This window comes from Musa acuminata, chromosome BXJ3-1, assembly GCF_036884655.1.
Source record: "Musa acuminata AAA Group cultivar baxijiao chromosome BXJ3-1, Cavendish_Baxijiao_AAA, whole genome shotgun sequence".
NCBI lineage: Eukaryota > Viridiplantae > Streptophyta > Magnoliopsida > Zingiberales > Musaceae > Musa > Musa acuminata.
This window is the reverse complement of record NC_088349.1, coordinates 1,297,984-1,314,858: the sequence shown is the minus strand read 5'-3', so window position 1 is coordinate 1,314,858 and position 16,875 is coordinate 1,297,984. Positions and strand designations below refer to the sequence as shown.

The window sequence follows — 16,875 nt, the reverse complement described above, 5'->3', positions numbered from 1 at the left end:
GACCTATTTAGGTCACATAAAATCAATAAAAATTTACCTATATTTCCTCAATAATTAAATTACATTAGCACACATAATTAAAATGTTGAAGAATGTATATTTTATATTTTATTATGCTTTGGAAAGTGAAAAATCATCTAAAATAAAGTTCATATATTTTGTGCCAAGAGGGTTGAAGCAAAGCATCATATTAGAGTTAATCAATGCAAATTGCTCTGAATTATTCTCTATGGACACTTTAATCACTCAGCTATGGATGCAATTAGTCTCATCTTTTGTCAATTATGAATTGAGTGCATTCAGCTCTGGAAATTAAAAGAGATCATCCATGGATCAAATTCAATTCATTAAGATTTTTACCCTTTTTTCTGTCAAGAACACTTCAAACTCTTTGACCTCCAATTTACCTATGTGATTCACAGGGTTCAACAAATAGTTTTGAATGATGATATCTTGAGGGAAATATCAGTGCATTTTTTTCTTTGAGATAAATATTATCACAAGTTTAGTCATTCAAGAATTAAAACCTCAGATCATAATGCATTGTATCACATGACATGGAAACAAACAGCAACAGAGAGAGTCAAAGCAGTAAATTGGACCTCCTCTCACATAAGCAATCGTTTAGAGTGAAATGTCATACTTTCTCTCAAGTAGCAGCACAAAACTATGTACAATAGTACTTCATTTACAATATTTATTCCTCGCTAGAGAGAAAACAGTCACTGACAGCACTAAACTTGGAGCATAATAGCAATTTATTCAGGAGGATCAAACTCAAACACTATAACATAGACAGTAGTCACTTTCAGGGAGTGGCCACATTTTCCTTTGCAAGAGGAGCTATTTCATCAGCATCGATGCCGGCTTCACTACCAGCAGCTCCTAAGCTTAGGAGAAATTGCTCCCACTTCTTAGCAGGTCCCTGGAGCATTATGTTAGTGTGAAGAAACATGAGTCTTGCAGTATTTGCATGCGGACGATACTGAAGAAAATGAAATTTTGCACTGCATTCTTCCGAACTTCCATATAACAGTGCACAACGAAATGGAACACTTCATTGTATTATGGCTTACCTTCCAGGAGAGGTCTTGAGTCATGCAGTTCTGTATCATCTCAGCAAATGCAGGTGTGCCGTAGACTTTAAGGGCCCTTTTCACTGTCTGAATGACTTTTTGTACATCATCTTTATCGACAACATCACACTAGAAAAAGAAACAGAACTGTTGCTCAGTCGAATGATATTAGTGCATCAAAGGGTGAGTTAATCAGAGAACATCCTTACATCAGCATTGAAGGGACCCATATGAAACCCTGTGATGCCTTCTATGACAGTGTCAGCAAGTCCACCAGTTGTTGCGCACATGGGGGGCTACAATACAATTTAGAAATGATTAGTTTTTCCCTTTGTAAGGGAATTAATGAGGACCTTAATTCTATTGCTATCTACAAATCAAAATGCTCATTTTTTTTCTCAGCGTACTAATACTAGAAGTTACTTCAAGTATTAGTATGCTGCTTCTCTGCTTCAAATACCAGCCAATACATACAGTGCCGCTTACGAGTCTGTCCATGGCACCATGCTGGTTCATGACAGGGCAGGTCAGAACATGCTATCTCATGAACTACACCTTTGGTCAGCTAGAAAAGGCTTCGTGTGAGAAAACTAAAACCTTGTATAAATGATAAACATGTGGAAACCAAGAAGAAGATAGTCCAGGTCAAAAAGTCCAGATAGCATGACCTTGTAAATGGTTCTAAACTGCAAATGAGTAAGTCGGGAGTTGGTGACTAAGGGAACAACAAAGAATTTGTTCCAGGACTAATAAAATATTTGCTGCTTCAATATGGGGACACTTTGATTATGGCAAAAGCTAAAGTCAAAGTTACTGATCAATATGATACTAAAGGGTGAAACAGAAGACATACAATTCCATATCGCATGCCCTGAAGCTGGATAAGGCCACAAGGTTCGAATCTGCTGGTAAGAGCAAGAAGATCTGCTCCAGCCATGATTTCATGAGCCAAAGGTGCATTAAACTTCATATGTGCTCTCACTTTATTGGGAAACATATCTTCAAGTTGTGCAAGCTGACGCTCCAGCAGCTTCTTCCCAGTACCCTGTAGATCAAACAAAGTAGAGTTTATGCTTTTCAAATAAATAATAGGTCAAACACAGCAAATTTTATTTGCAGATCTTCATACTTACAAGCACTATCACTTGAACATTTTCATCAATGAATTCAGGAATAGCTGCAGCGAGAATATCTGAGCCTTTCTGCTCTTCTAATCTCCCTATAAAGGCTATAACAGGGATGTTCCGGTCAACAGGCAAACCAAGTTCAGCTTGTAAGGCTTCCTTATTCAGAGGCTTTGCATCCATCACCTGAAATCATTTTTGATGAGTTTTATAATGAACACTGAATTAAGTAAGATAAAAAGTTTTGGAAGGTCCTCACATTTGTTGCATCATAATTGACAGAAATATATTTGTCGATCGAGGGATTCCACTCGTTAGTGTCCATCCCATTCACAATTCCAGTTATGCCTGTCATGCGCAGGGCATTCTCCAACTCAACCCCCCTTTCCACACCTGAAACAAGCTCTTGTGCATAATACGGACTCACTGTAACAACCCTATCTGATTCTATAATTCCTGCCTTCATCCAATTTATTTTCCTTCCTTTCACAGGCCTGTTAGACCTGCAAAATAAATTACATTTTCTTAGATTTTGCATCACCAGGATATTCATCTACATCCAGTTAATTGGTATGACTGTAAGAGAAACATGAGGGCATACCCATCAGTGAAATCAAATGAAGATTTAAATTTATCAGGGAGATTTAGCAGTGCAAAGTCTGAGAATGCAAAGCGGCCCTGGTAGGAAATGTTGTGAATGCAGAAAGCAACCTAACAATCAAGTCAAACCCTGTCTCAGTTATCACTTGCCTCCATCATTTGTAGTTCTTAGAGAAAGAAAAATGAAATTGAATTACACTGAGGTCTTACCCTGGCATTCTTGTATATCCCGTGAGATTGGTACATACTTTTTAAGTAGCATGGAAGAGGACCAGTGTGCCAATCATTCGCAACAAACACCACATCTTCCCCTGCTTGTAAGATAATGATGGTAACAGCATAATCACTGGTGTAAATGACCAAAGAAAGCCTGGGAAATTAATGAATGAAAATTGTACCATATGGTCCAGAATAGTATCTGCTGTTGTTAAGATCCAGAATCCTTGGAGCTTCCAAAGCTGCCTGGAAAATGGTGATCCATGGATTTGCATTGTTAAATTATGTTGTAGATGAAAACCCAAGAAGTAATTTCTGATTTAGCGCATAAGAAGGATAGATGATGATGACTAAGAAGTGGTGATATGGTGATAAAAAAAATCCATGTGTGCAGATTACTAATCTGACTGTGATATACTTCACACAATCTTGGAATTCCTTAAATCTTAGCTGTAAGTTAAGGATGCTCATGGGTTACATAGCAGGAGTTTTGCAAATGGTTAAGCACAGCAAGTAATCTTGCTTCAACCAGACCAGCAGATTGTTGGGCTACTCAAATTGAAATCCAGTAAGCATTAGAAAAGGCCTTTCTAATTCCTAATGGAGGATATCTGAGAACGTATACCATATTAGTGGTTATCAAATAAAGATAATCACTTGCAAGAATTCCATTGATTTAAGCAAGCACCAAATATAGCCTAAGCATTCATCAGAACTAATGACAAAACATGTAATGGTTAGACCACATTTGTCTCAGCAAAAAAGGATTGTCATATTAATTAGTTTCCATAGTGATAGATCAGAAAACAATAATATAGAAAACAGTGCAATACTGTTTCAGATATAGGGAGAAGACTTATGCCAAAAAAAAAAAAATCCTATGATTCATACAAACTTTTCATTCGAGTAACACAACAATAAAAATGTTATTGATCCAGAAAATAATCAAATTTCCCTGGCATTAGTAAAATCACTCACCTGGCACAAAAGGCTAAATCTTAGCTGGTTGTCTTCATAATCAGTTCCTGTGACAGGACCATATATCATTCCTCCAGTTTTTCCCCACACCTAATACATGCACATTCCCAGTGAGTTCTATGCCACTCAAACTGATAAGCCAAACAAAGTCTGCATCAGGAAAAAAAAAAAAGAGGGAAATGATCTCTATCATAGATATTAAACGAACCTTCTCAAGAAACAAAGGATGATCAATGAAAACCCTGTCAACTCCTCTTTTATAGCAGTGGAAGAAGCGGACTCTTTCAATTTCATTTCCAACTTTTAACTGCATATAACAACACACATCAATTATGATCTTCATAATATTGCCAAAAGCATTAACAAATGCAGCAGGATGAACCTGTGTCAATAACCTGGCAACATACCTCAGCCAGGACATTTGTATCCCACCCATCCTTGTACTGATCATAGCGTGGAGCTATAGTCATCACTCTGTGTCCATTTGCCTAAAGGAGGATCGAGGCCATCAAATTTAATCATAATACATGGAAATAAAAAAAAGATTACACAAGGTACCAAAAGAACATTATACACCAGAGCAGCATATGTAAAAACTTGCAAGAAAGAAACAATCTAATGGAGTATGGAATGAAAACTTTACAGCCATGGCCGGTGGCAGTCCTCCAAGAACATCACCGAGTCCTCCGGTTTTACTCCAGGGAGCCATCTCAGCGCCGACAAAGACTATGTTCATCCCTTTTCCACAAATGACAACAGCCCAAGGTCTACGACTAGGATTCTGAGTTCCCCTCACAGTTTTCCTTGAAATCACCTTGGCATTAGACGGCATCTGAATCAAATCAACCACATTTCGAGATCTCAATCCTTCGTAAGCGGTGGTTTGGTTCCTCAAGTGTAGAACCCTTCTGTTTAGGAAGGTCCTTGGCTCCGAGTCGACGACACCCCCATAGCCAGCGCATGAGCCTTTCGAGATGAATTGTGACTTTGTTACAGCAGCCATTGAGAATTGTCCACTGCAAAGAAAGATACTTTCAATCAGATAATTTCTGTATAATCTCAATAACATCTGCAATTCATTTTTCAAAAAAGAATCACTATATATAAACAACGGTATAGCTTAAGAAATTGTTTAACATCCACATGCATTGGACAATAGACCATTGAAGAATCCTCTGTGCAAACAATTATAAACCAACTGATCTATTCATTTGATACTTCACATTTAAATTCTGTTTAGGTTGATCGATAAAAATCATTGTTTATCTTTACTTCTTTTTTATTTTTCGAGGAAATCGTGGGAAGATGTAATCCATCTCCCTACCCAAAGACGTCACTGTATAACCTGAAGACAAATCATTCTTCGAAACAACACTACTACTTCGATCTATCGCCAACAAGAATTAAAGGTGAAACAAGAAGAAAAAAGAGGCCTTGAATTCTCGAATGTAGAAGAAGGAAAGGGATCTAACAACAGAGATCATGAAACAACCAACATGTAACACATATTACATGATTTCAACACGAAACCATGCAACCAAAGCCAGAGAGCCAAAACAAATCAGCTACCGCGGTAGCTCTTCTCGTAACAAAACTAACCAAAAATCACAAAGAAATTTCTCTCGATCTAATCGAAGTCACCTCACGTCACTTCAGCTATCTCTTTCCCTCACTCCCTCAGTTTGCAGTGGAGAGTCCTGGGAGAGAGCATGGGCGCATGGGTATTTGTACCCGGGGGCCTTGGAAGCTGCTCCGGGTGAGTTAATGGGCTGGTGTATGGGACCACGAGAAGGTGCGGGCCCCAGCTTCGGGGGTTCGCAGTGGTGGAAAAACCGGGTGGCATCCCGAGGGTGGCCGGAAGCATCCACTGCCCATCGTGCCACGTCACCGAACGATTCCTTTGGAGCCGTCGAGGACGACGACGACGAGGAACAGCCGTTGCCGCTCTGCCATCGCGACACGTGCCCATCCCTCGCCCAATAGCCAAAATTACTTTTCTACCCATAATCTCCGCCACGCTTGCGGTCAATCAGCGCTGCTTTTTCTGTGATCTAAGGGCATTTTAGTAATATCAAAAGTGAATAAAAAATCACAAGTGGACAAGTCTATTTGAACGAGTCAAGAAAAATGCAACGAGAAAACGAATCGTAATATTCATCGTATACACGTGGACAATTACTATAATCTTCCAATGGGATTGCAAGAATCGTAATATTCATCGTATACACGTTATTTTTATTGGGAGCAATTTACTTCTGGCAGTCAAAAAGAACACGAAAACGACACTGGGAATCAGGCTTTTTAACTGTCACTGGAAGAGATAATTGTGGAGTCGTTGAGGTTTTGGAGGCTGTAATCGCTGCTGTTTGTTGTGTGATGTTGACACCATGTCGAACTTAAGTAACCCGATATTAATCGCAATGCACATCATGATCACGTATAGGACATGTATCCATGAAAGCAGCGTCATTTATTGTAGACGCACGTAAAGTTACGAGATACGTTTCGAATTATCATTATGGTGGGTGGACCATATGATAGCCATTATTCCAGAGAGAAGTTTCGATGCATACGTGGAAATAAACGTTGGTTGTGTATTTGATTTAAATCGTAATAAATGAGTGTTTCTTGGCCAATATATTTGCACCATTTAACACGTGGCGCACATTCAACCCTCCTTCCTCCACGCGTCGCCCTTGGATACCGTCCTATGTCATCATCTCTTGCCCACACGACATCCTTGCATGCCATGGCATTCATTGCATAACCCAGAAGGAACAACTTTCCTTAGATCAACACGAAGCCTTACCCGCCTCTCTGGGCCTGAGTGGCGGTGGTGGCTCCTTGTGGGCCCAAAGTAGATTCTCCGATTGGTACTCCTACCCACGATTGCCGCCACGGTAGCTAAATTATTGCTTTTTTATCATAGGGCTTTTGGTGGTTGGACGCTACGGTAATGTACTCGGAAAGCTTCTCATCCGTCGGATTAAAGAGTTCGCGGATCCTAAAGCTTAATCCAACCGTCAATGTAAGACGGAAGCGAAAGAGAAAGAAGGTTGAGAGAGACTGTGGTGGTGGTAGGAGGAGAAGCAGAGTGAAGGGCCTGGAAAGGGAAGGGGGAAGAGGGATCCGGTGACCGCCCTGCTCCTCCTGTCTTACCAAAGAAAAGCCTTCTTCAGTCTCCCTTACCCGATCCCTCCTCGATGGGACTCATCCGATCCGATCGGTGAGGTTACCCTCCCCCTCCCTCCCCAGAACCCAACTACCTTCTCCTCTTCTCAGTATATAGTAAGCCAGAGCGGAAGGAGGAGATAAATATACAGAGAAGAAGCTGGTCGATCGGCATTGTGATCATGGCAGTGGTTGAGAACGCGAACGGCGTCGATCTGGCGGTCGCCGCGGGCCCCTCCATCACCGGCGGTGGAGCGGCGGACCCCCGCAGTGCCAAGGATCTGGTTTCCACTTCGGCCTCATCCGGACACCCCGCCTTCCGCCCCCACCGCGACCCTTCCGCGGCCGCCCCGGCGGCTTCCTCCTTCCACGCAAAGCCTCCGCTCGCCTTGGGACTGAATAGAGACGGACCGTCGGCCGCGGTGGTGGGGTCACAGGGGGAGGGGTTTAAGCGGGAGATGCGGGATTTGGAGGAGCTGCTCTCGAAGCTGAACCCGATGGCGGAGGAGTTCGTACCTCCGTCTCTCGCCGGGATGGGGAACAGGTACGGCGCCGCTGGTGGAGGGCTTTATGCGAGTGGTTTTGAGGTGAGCAACGGGGTTGGGGACGGCGGCGCTGTTGGGAATGGTGAGAGGCGGGTAAGGGTTTCGGATTAGAATCTATTTCCCCTCTCATTTCGATGTCTTACATTTTCGTTCTTTGCTGACACATTTTGGTGTTTCCAACTAGAAGAAGAACGGATATGGCCAGGGGAAGCGCAGGATGAACAGTCGGACGAGTTTGGCGCAGAGAGAGGAGGTGATAAGGAGAACCGTGTATGTCTCCGACATTGATCATCAGGTAAGGAGGATCATCCATTCATGTACTTTTGATTTGATATATGCCTTCTTTTACAGATGTGTGTTGTTCCATACTGTAAATGATCATACCATGTTTTTTTCATATCGTGATATCTTCTTTTTTTGCTGATGTGTTGATGGTCTTTAGGCATTCTGGTTTGGGGTGATTGTATATAGGCCAAGGCATAATATGATCAGCACGCATGTATATCATGTATTAATGTAATCTTAGATTGAAATGTTTGAATATGTGCCTACCTAAGACGGTGAAGAAAAGCAATGAACAGATGAATCATGCATGGTCGGCCATTTCAAATCACAGCTTTCTAAAGTCTTTGTGAGGATATTTTTCATATATTTCTTTGAGTCCATATACACATCTCAAACTTTTGTCTCTAGAGCTCTTCCCAATTCCGAAGAGCAAAAGGAAATATAGAGTGGTCCGCACCTCTGTGAGTGATGAGAGCTTCAGTGATGCAAAACTTTATTCTGTTCTTTGTTTCCACTAGTTTTCATCGTAGAAGATTATATTACTTTAAGGTGTCTTTTGTTTGCCCAGTTTTTGGTTTTACAATAATTGATTTAGTTTAATATTGATTGTGGGACTTAGTCAACTGACATGTCTAATGGAGTTATTATTATTGTTTTTTGGTTCAAGATAGTTTACTTTGCAACCCACTGGACTTTAACCTGATTTTAACTGTCAGATATTTAATTTATTTTTCAACTCACTTATCTATAACTTGATATTAACATTCGGAAACTCATGAATGACCATTATACATTTGTAGATAACTGATTGAAACTAAGAACTATTCTGTCACATGCATGTATGATTTCAATGTTGTAGAATGCAAAACATAAGTTTGATGGAGGGGATTAGTTAAGCTGGTTACAGGTGGAAGTCCACATTCTAGGCTTATTGAGCTGACATAGATATGGTTATTCTCACATTTATATAAATATTAGGTTCTTAAAAAGTGTACTTTGTTGTACAATGCCGTTTGGTGTTTGATTATGCAAAAGATATATTTTGAATCATTTTGGCATGTTGAACAACGATGATCATTTTCATAATACGAATGATTTATTTGTTTCTACATCTTAATAGGAAAAGGAAAAATATATATATGGTATTTGATTTTATAAATTTGGTAGCTCTTAAGGAATGATGACTTTCCAAATCTAATTGCACACAAAAATATAAATTTTCTAGGCAAAGACTGGTATTACCAAAGAATTTCTTTAGTTTCAGAATTGGATGCATGAACTTTTTTGATAATAGTTGTTTTCGTTGCCAAAAATTGGTAAATAAGAAAGTCTTCATGTTACAAGCTTTTGACACATAGTGCCACCTAAATTTGTTTTAAAAGTGAAGTTTATTTTTTCTTATTGTATTTGCAAATTCAACATTAAGATTCTTCAATAAATCTCTATATTTTGGTGGAATATTACCTGCTATTTTTGTTTGCAAAAGTAGCTACTCTCTCTAGCCTAGCTTACAAGTCAGTCGTGGATCATTGTTTGCAAAAAGTAACAACCATATGCATCAAATATTTCTACAGTAGGGTTCATCTCAGATCCATGTTGAACATGTTCCGGAAGAGCCCAACCTTCATCCAAGTCACCAAATCCACAGTGTTAGACTAAGTATTGCATCTAATATATGTGATTTGTGGATAGAGCCTTACTATCATAAGGAGAGTCCTGGATGCTCAGACGTAGCATTATTCAATGTTAATATATGACCTAATGCAATAGCTGGCTTTAAGTAATTGATAGATATTCTGTGCTTTTTTTTAATCAATTGTAGCCTTATGTGCTGCACTAGTTCAGAGTCCGAGACTCTTAAACAGGTATCATAAACAATATTATTTGGTAGAAGTAATATATTTATTAGATTGATGTGACTGTCATAGCACCAACTTAACCTTTCAAATCTTTCATAGTGGAATATTAATGTAGCTTCTGCTGATATTTAGGTTACTGAAGAACAGCTTGCGGCACTTTTCATCAACTGTGGACAGGTGCATTACCTTTATGTCCTTGTGTGTTTCGTCAGAGTGCTTAATGCTTCTAAATATATTACATGTATTGCTTCAGGTTGTTGACTGTCGCATGTGTGGTGACCCAAATACAGTTCTTCGCTTTGCTTTCATAGAGTTCACTGATGAGGGTAAGCCCTTCCTGCAAAGTTGGTCTCTCTCAAATTAAATGATTTTTTTTTTCACATCACTGGTCATTGCCATGGACTCATTCAAAAACAGAGGGTGCACGAGCTGCTTTAAATCTGTCAGGAACTGTTCTTGGGTATTACCCAGTAAAGGTGCTTCCTTCAAAAACTGCAATTGCACCTGTCAACCCAACATTTTTGCCTAGGGTAAGAGAACACTGAAAATATGAGCTTTTTCTTAGCTATGAATTCATCAGGTATATCTTTGGTGAATGACATTTAGGCCTTGTCTGAATTCTTCTCATCGATGTCTATCTGCTTATTTCTGTGCCTTAAGTCTGATGATGAACGGGAGATGTGCTCAAGGACTGTCTACTGTACAAATATTGACAAGAAGGTTGATGATAGTATTTATTATTCAATTCTATTATTGTTTGTGTCTAAATAAATTTCTTATCTCTTACTGCAATCTTCTTTCATAACTTTTTTTTTTCCCTATAGGTTTCTCAAGCAGATCTTAAACTCTTCTTTGAGTCTCTTTGTGGAGAGGTTGGTCGCACTTTTCATTGTTATTTCACTTCATCAGATTCTTCCATGTGGTCTAAGATACAAATTTATATCTTCTGATATAAGAAAGTAAATTTTGTAATATAAATTAACAGCGCAAATCATATGGTACAGGTTTATCGCCTAAGACTGCTTGGAGATTATCATCATTCCACAAGGATTGCTTTTGTTGAATTTGTGATGGTTAGAATCTTTAGCTCCATAAACTCATCTTAATTATGTCATATTTTCTTTAAATTTCCCTTCTTTTTATTGTTCATCATCTAGAAGAGGAGTTTCATTCAAAACAAATCAATAGGCACTCAGATCATCAGCATATACACACGATATTCATGCTAAGGTGGTTTGTCATCTCCAAAAAAATAATAAACATGTATCTTTGACAAAAAAGTTGCCTTCTAGTGTCTTTGTTTGTAGCACTCCTACTGTAGGCACCTTAGTTCACCTTTTGTCACATCAAACTAATCACTGCCATGCTGTCTACTAAGAATACTGTATACTTAATGGAGCCAATCCCTGTTAGGGTGTCTGTAATCTGGATATACACCTACCATTCTGGCAAATTTTCAGGAAGGATACATATGCTAGATTGAGGGTTATACCTGCTAAATGAGAAATCAGATGTTATTAACTTATTATGTGCATGCATCAAAAATGGAAAACCACATGGCGGCACATATAAAAATGTCTTTACTAGAGTCAGACAGTGGATTTGTAGGAAAATAAATGTGCAGTTTCTCTTGACCACTTAATATAAGATCATTATGGGAAACACAATTGTGAAAACCCTAAATGTAATGTGTTGTGTCCTTGTGCTGAACTTTCTTTTAGATATCTGATGTTGCTGCTATATTGTGTTCTTCCAATTTCCTTTGCATCTTTTTAGTTCATTTATCAAATGCTATTGTTTTTGTTGCTGTTTAAAAATTGAGCCCAAAGCAATAAAATATCACATCTTGAAGAGTTGCAGATAATCCATTTATTGCATTGCTATTTATGCTAATTTTTACCATTTACCATTCACTGATCCTGATCCCAGGTAGTATAACCTAAATTCTGATCACTATCCTGTGAACTTGATGTCAGCAGCGCAAAGGTACGGTGAGATATAAAAGGGTATTTGTCACACTTGATTACTTTAATCCGTCATATAAAGAGAAGTCATTGGAATAAAAGAGGTTGGACTAGCAGAGTGAGCCCAAGTAGTTCTTTGCTGATCAAACTTGTTCTTTGCATTTCCAAGACAAATTAGATACCTTGTATATGCTTGAATAGTACTGCATGGATGATAAGTAGCACATCTATTTTTGAAGTCCTGTTTCTAATGGAGCTATGAAAACTTACGCGATTCAGCATTATTTGTGCGAGATGTTGGCTGCAAGAAATCATTCTCTGAAAGGTTGACGGCAAAGAGTAGAGAACGTGTAATACTTTCTATTGTCAAGTTTAGCATGGTTTTTGTGTTGTCTGATAAATTCTTGGTGTGATAATTCGGACAGAGGTGGTCAGGTTATGTTTTGGTTGATTTCGGGTCAACATAAGCCTGCTCTACCTGAAAAATTTAGGTTCACCTGAGAAAAATTAATTATGAATGCACACTATTGTGTTATAAAAGATAAAATCGTTTAAAGGGGCTTGGAATTGATCGCAATGATAGCGAAATGGTGTTGGTTGAAGTTCTATGAAGCATGGATGCAAATATGAAATACTGATAATAAAAGATCACATTGGGTCTTGGAAAATTGGTATATGATACATAGATACAAACAGAAGATACTTCTGCAATGTATATGTATCACCATGTACATTTGACTGCAGTCTTACATATCATTCTACATATAACAACTAGCTATCATTTTTAACCTATTTATCATGAATGGAAACAATTAAACATTAACAGAATCTTCTAATGTACATGGAGCTAGAATTTACTGATTTATATTCTGTTGTTGGCCTTTCCTTTTCTTTTATTTTCTATCGCCAACATCATTGGTCTTTCTCTGATTATTCATTATCTTATCTCTTGTTTGCATAATATAAATGCCTAAATAATTGGGAAACTATGGCTTGTTGTAAACATGATAAATTACTACTATGTAAATTTAACTGCAACGCTGATTCCTGGGCATATCTGATTTCATTATGTGGAACTTGTAATTTCAGGCTGATAGTGCAACTGCTGCTCTGAACTGTAGTGGTGTGGTTTTAGGATCCTTGCCAATAAGGTACGCTTTATTTGATATTTTCATTCATTTTTTATACACTGTACATCATTTAATTTCCTTGAATATTTATTCGTAAATACAATGTTGTTCCTTTCTGTACTTTTAGGGTAAGCCCCTCGAAGACTCCTGTGCGTCCACGAGCACTTCGCGTGACCATGTATTAAGTCTTGAAGGTCCATGTGGTGACTTTTGACAGTATATACACACAACTACACAGGGATATTTAAGGTTTAGCTTTTGCTTTGTAAGTTCCATGTAGTTTTTACTCTTCCTACTTAAAAGAAAATTTAGCATCAACGCTGCTGGTTAGCACATTTTGGTGGTTGGAACTTAGGCTGACATTTTTCCGTGATTATCTAGTGTTTTGTCGAAGTAAACATGCATGTGTTTGGAGATCTCGATTAAACTTCAATTTGTATCTAATTTGAAGTATGAAGTGTCTTTTTTTGTTGTTATCAGTTAGATAAAGGCTTCCTTCATGCTCAGCCTATCAGCTTCCATCAAGCAGTTGGAGGTCTAAAATCTTCCTCCTGCCAAAGGCAAATTTTATTTTACTTCGTTAGTTCATATGATGCGTGGTTGCACAGAATGCTTTACGATAATTGACCTGACTGGTTTTGGCCATCTGTTCTCGGATCATACCGTTTGTGATGATTTCCATCATATGCTAGCTCTGAGTTTTATGATCAAATTAATTTGTACTGTTAAATGAGATGACAAGATGAATATCTATTTTGTCAGATGATGGAACTCGATTCTAAGGCCTTTGTTTGCTGATGGTAAAAACAATTAGATTTTTATTATCGGATGGTGTGTTGAACTCTCAATTTATTGTCAATATTTTAGGTGTATCTGATTCCATTAGTTATTAGTTACCAATTGTTTAACGATTAGGTTCGTATCACAAGTATTTAGGTACAACAACAGCGAAGTGCAGTGGGTCGTGAGTTGCAGTGATCATAATAAGATAACATAGTACAAGCATCTGGGTTATGTAGATGACAAGATAGCTAATTTGGTTGCATGGTCAGGGGAGCTTGACACTGCTAAATCCCACTCTACCATGCTGCATACTATCCACCGCCACGCCACGGCCAAGCCCACTACATCGGCGTCCCCGCGAAGAAGGCCAGAGCTCCCACCATCGGTGCATTGATATAAGTCGCCGGCTCCGATTGCTGGTAATTGTTCCTGTCGTCCGCGAAGTGGTCCTGGCTGTCCGGGCCGCCGAGGACGGCGCCGACGAGGACGTTCGGGTTCGGCGACCCCGAATACAGGTACTGGAACCCCTCGCTGCAGGCGATGCGGCCCGGGTGGGCGCGCACCGACGGCAGCGACGAGCCGCGGTGGTGGACGTGCTGCGGGTATCTGCTCCCGAACCCCACCATGTACGACATCTTCGCCGGGTTGTTTCCCAGTATGTAATCGACCTGCCATTTCGTAGTTGAGTACGTCAGCAAGCTGCATGGTTGCCGAAGCTTACATTTCTTGCTTCCAACTCCTGATCCTTGTTTAACGCACCTGTTTCTTGGCTACGGAGACGAGGTCGGCGGCGGCCACCTTCGACGTGCCGCATAAGACCGATCCCCCGTTAGAGTCGAGGTACTTGGCGTAGGTCAGAAGAAGGAAGGCGGTGGATGTCACGTACTGCAGGTTGCTCCCGCTTTCCTTGTAGAGGAGCCCCCCTAATCACAAGAACGTGATATGGTTAGTCTTGGCCTCGAGGACACGGCTTTGGAAGACGGGTGATGAGCAGCACCAACCTGGTGTGTACTGGGCTTGGAAGCTGCTCGTTCCTGGCACCAGTGAGCAGATGTAGTTGTCCGAATGCGCTTTGTACAACTGCAGCACTTCAATCCCGTTCTGCAAGAATCCCTGCGCAGATACCCAGACGGAGAACTCAAATCTCTTTACGCTGAGCTAGCAAGAAGGGAAGCTCTCCGAGGAAGACTTCATCGTCACTACCTTGGAAAGAAGAATTTTGGTGCCCACGCGCTTGTCGTCCCAGCTGAAGGAGTAGTCATCATCTTCTGCTCCCAGAGTGTGGCCGTTGGACTCGATGTACGACATGAAGGAGACGTCCTGCGACGCCTGGTGAAGCCAGGAAGCTCCCCATAGAAGTTCGTCCTGGTTGCACATCAAGTTTTAGTCAGCAGTTGCTGCAGAAGTCAATCGAGGCCAAGTTCGTAGCTTGCAGCAGATCAAGCCTCTTACGTTATAACCAGAATAGGAGCAGTAAAATGGGCACGCCACCGAGCTCAGTGAATCGCTGTATGACCCTCTGTACCGGTTAGCGAAATCGAAAACCTGCAGCGCGGGAATCGTTCACCGTCAGATGGAATCATGGAACTAAAAGGCAGATCGGAATCCGCCATGTCCTCGTACGCTTACTTGGGTGGCAGTGTGGAGTAACTTGGAAGAGTAAGCTGGGTCGGAATCCTTGAAGACAATGGAAGCCGCCGCCAGCGCCGCGGCGGTCTCGGCCGCGACGTCGGAGCCGGGGTTTTGGCTCGTCACCTTGTAAACGTTGCGAGGGGTGTCCATGTCTTCCGGTCTCTCCCAGCATCGGTGATCCTGGTTCGGGTCCGCCACCTGCAATGCACGGGAAAAGGAGTAAGACGCGGTGCTGCCGCAGCAACCCATGCCTCGACGTCTTCGTCGATCACCTGAACGTATAAAGCGTCGGGGGCGGCGGTGGCGGCCTTGAGGAGGTAGTCCGTGCCCCAGCGGAGCGCGGCCTTGGCGTTTCCGAGCTCACCATGCATCAGCCCACCGAACTCGATGATGCTCCACGCCAGCATCGTCGTCGTGAAGGCCATCGGGAGGCCGAACTTGACGTTGTCCCCGGCGTCGTAGTAGCCGCCGACCAGATCCACCTGCAACGCACGCCCATGCAAAGCCTTCGTAAGCACGGCAACGACAGGAACTCAAATGCACTGTCACGGGTGCAGACATTGCAAGAGGAGCCGTCAGAGAGGCCGGAGTCGCCTCGCCATGTGACGCGCTGGTTAGCGGGGAGCTTCCCGGAGCGCTGGCCCTCAAAGAAGAGGATAGACTTGGCGAGAGCGTCGGCATAGTTGAAGGCGGAGGCCGGAGAAGGGGAATGGAGCAAGCTGAGGCTCATCAGCGACAAGAACAGGAAGCCTTTGGCGGCCATTCTGTTTACGCTGAGTTGAGAGATGGTGGGGAGAGCATGGTGGCTACTGGGAGAAGCTTTATAGGGGAACGAGGAGGTGGGTCTCCGGCAGTTGTTCGTTGGAGGTAACAGAAAGACGGCGTCGGCATGGGGGAGGCGTTCATGGTCACGGGATTAGCTGCGTGAAACCGGAACACGGATTGACACGTTGAGAACGACGACACGACTCAAACCCAATTCGACGAATTAAGTAAGACTAATACCCACGTTTAAGGTAAGAAACTGGAAGAGAAAAGGACGGGTTAAGCCGAGTCGTCTTCCTCAGCGGACAACGCCCACATAAGATGGCGGTAACGAGGGCCGTCGAACGCCGTAATTTGAGGCTATCACGGCCATGATATGGCACACATTTCATCTCACTCTTTCTCCCCCTTCGCCCTTCCTTGTCCTCTACTTCCTCATACTTCCTTGTCCGGTAGTAGTAAGTCACGGACGAATAAAGGGGGGTGAAATCACATGCGAAAGATAAGGAAAGAAGAAAGAGCTCAGGCAATAGAGGAGCTCATGAACAGTGGCAAAGGAGAGGCTGCTGTGAATGTATGCGTAGTGCTGCAGCATAGGATTCCATGTGCTTTCGGGGGGTGTCACAGGCGAGGGAGACGCAGAGGTCCCAAGGAATGCTTCCGTGCCCGTGACATGTCGCCGCTCGGGTTGTGACTTTGGAGGGGCGGCTTAATGGAGCGGCACGGTGGGGTGCGAGCGTCACGAGC

General features: G+C 41.7%; 3 protein-coding genes across 5 annotated transcripts; 1 reads left to right on the top strand and 2 right to left on the bottom strand.

Moving 5' to 3' along the window:
* Nucleotides 1-623: 623 nt before the first annotated feature.
* On the bottom strand, nucleotides 624-5,720 carry LOC135629565 (granule-bound starch synthase 1, chloroplastic/amyloplastic-like). 2 transcript variants are annotated; one of them, XM_065137105.1, is made up of 14 exons: nucleotides 5,636-5,720; nucleotides 4,638-5,010; nucleotides 4,402-4,482; nucleotides 4,203-4,301; nucleotides 3,995-4,084; nucleotides 3,199-3,262; nucleotides 3,011-3,111; nucleotides 2,802-2,911; nucleotides 2,460-2,703; nucleotides 2,210-2,386; nucleotides 1,930-2,121; nucleotides 1,286-1,372; nucleotides 1,077-1,205; nucleotides 624-925 (listed from the first exon to the last, which is right to left on the bottom strand). In XM_065137105.1, the coding sequence occupies exons 2-14, from the start codon at nucleotides 4,995-4,997 to the stop codon at nucleotides 809-811; spliced, it is 1,851 nt and encodes a 616-aa protein (XP_064993177.1). In that variant the 5' UTR covers nucleotides 4,998-5,010; nucleotides 5,636-5,720; the 3' UTR covers nucleotides 624-808. The 2 variants fall into 2 exon arrangements, with proteins under 2 accessions (XP_064993177.1, XP_064993178.1); XM_065137106.1 differs by having other exon boundaries at nucleotides 5,594-5,696.
* Nucleotides 5,721-7,056: 1,336 nt separating this feature from the next.
* Nucleotides 7,057-13,401, top strand: LOC135628216 (polyadenylate-binding protein-interacting protein 12-like). Of its 2 annotated transcripts, none has more exons than XM_065134779.1 (10): nucleotides 7,057-7,803; nucleotides 7,895-8,005; nucleotides 9,987-10,031; nucleotides 10,108-10,180; nucleotides 10,272-10,384; nucleotides 10,515-10,574; nucleotides 10,679-10,726; nucleotides 10,859-10,927; nucleotides 12,908-12,969; nucleotides 13,076-13,401. In XM_065134779.1, exons 1-10 carry the CDS (start codon nucleotides 7,348-7,350, stop codon nucleotides 13,131-13,133), a joined length of 1,095 nt encoding a protein of 364 aa, XP_064990851.1. In that variant the 5' UTR covers nucleotides 7,057-7,347; the 3' UTR covers nucleotides 13,134-13,401. The 2 variants fall into 2 exon arrangements, with proteins under 2 accessions (XP_064990851.1, XP_064990852.1); XM_065134780.1 differs by having other exon boundaries at nucleotides 7,058-7,803; nucleotides 7,898-8,005.
* Nucleotides 13,402-13,901: 500 nt separating this feature from the next.
* LOC135628981 (endoglucanase 1-like) lies at nucleotides 13,902-16,185 on the bottom strand. Its single transcript, XM_065136032.1, has 8 exons — nucleotides 15,923-16,185; nucleotides 15,636-15,845; nucleotides 15,361-15,561; nucleotides 15,184-15,276; nucleotides 14,935-15,096; nucleotides 14,733-14,844; nucleotides 14,491-14,654; nucleotides 13,902-14,399 (listed from the first exon to the last, which is right to left on the bottom strand). The coding sequence occupies exons 1-8, from the start codon at nucleotides 16,124-16,126 to the stop codon at nucleotides 14,073-14,075; spliced, it is 1,473 nt and encodes a 490-aa protein (XP_064992104.1). The 5' UTR covers nucleotides 16,127-16,185; the 3' UTR covers nucleotides 13,902-14,072.
* Nucleotides 16,186-16,875: the final 690 nt, after the last annotated feature.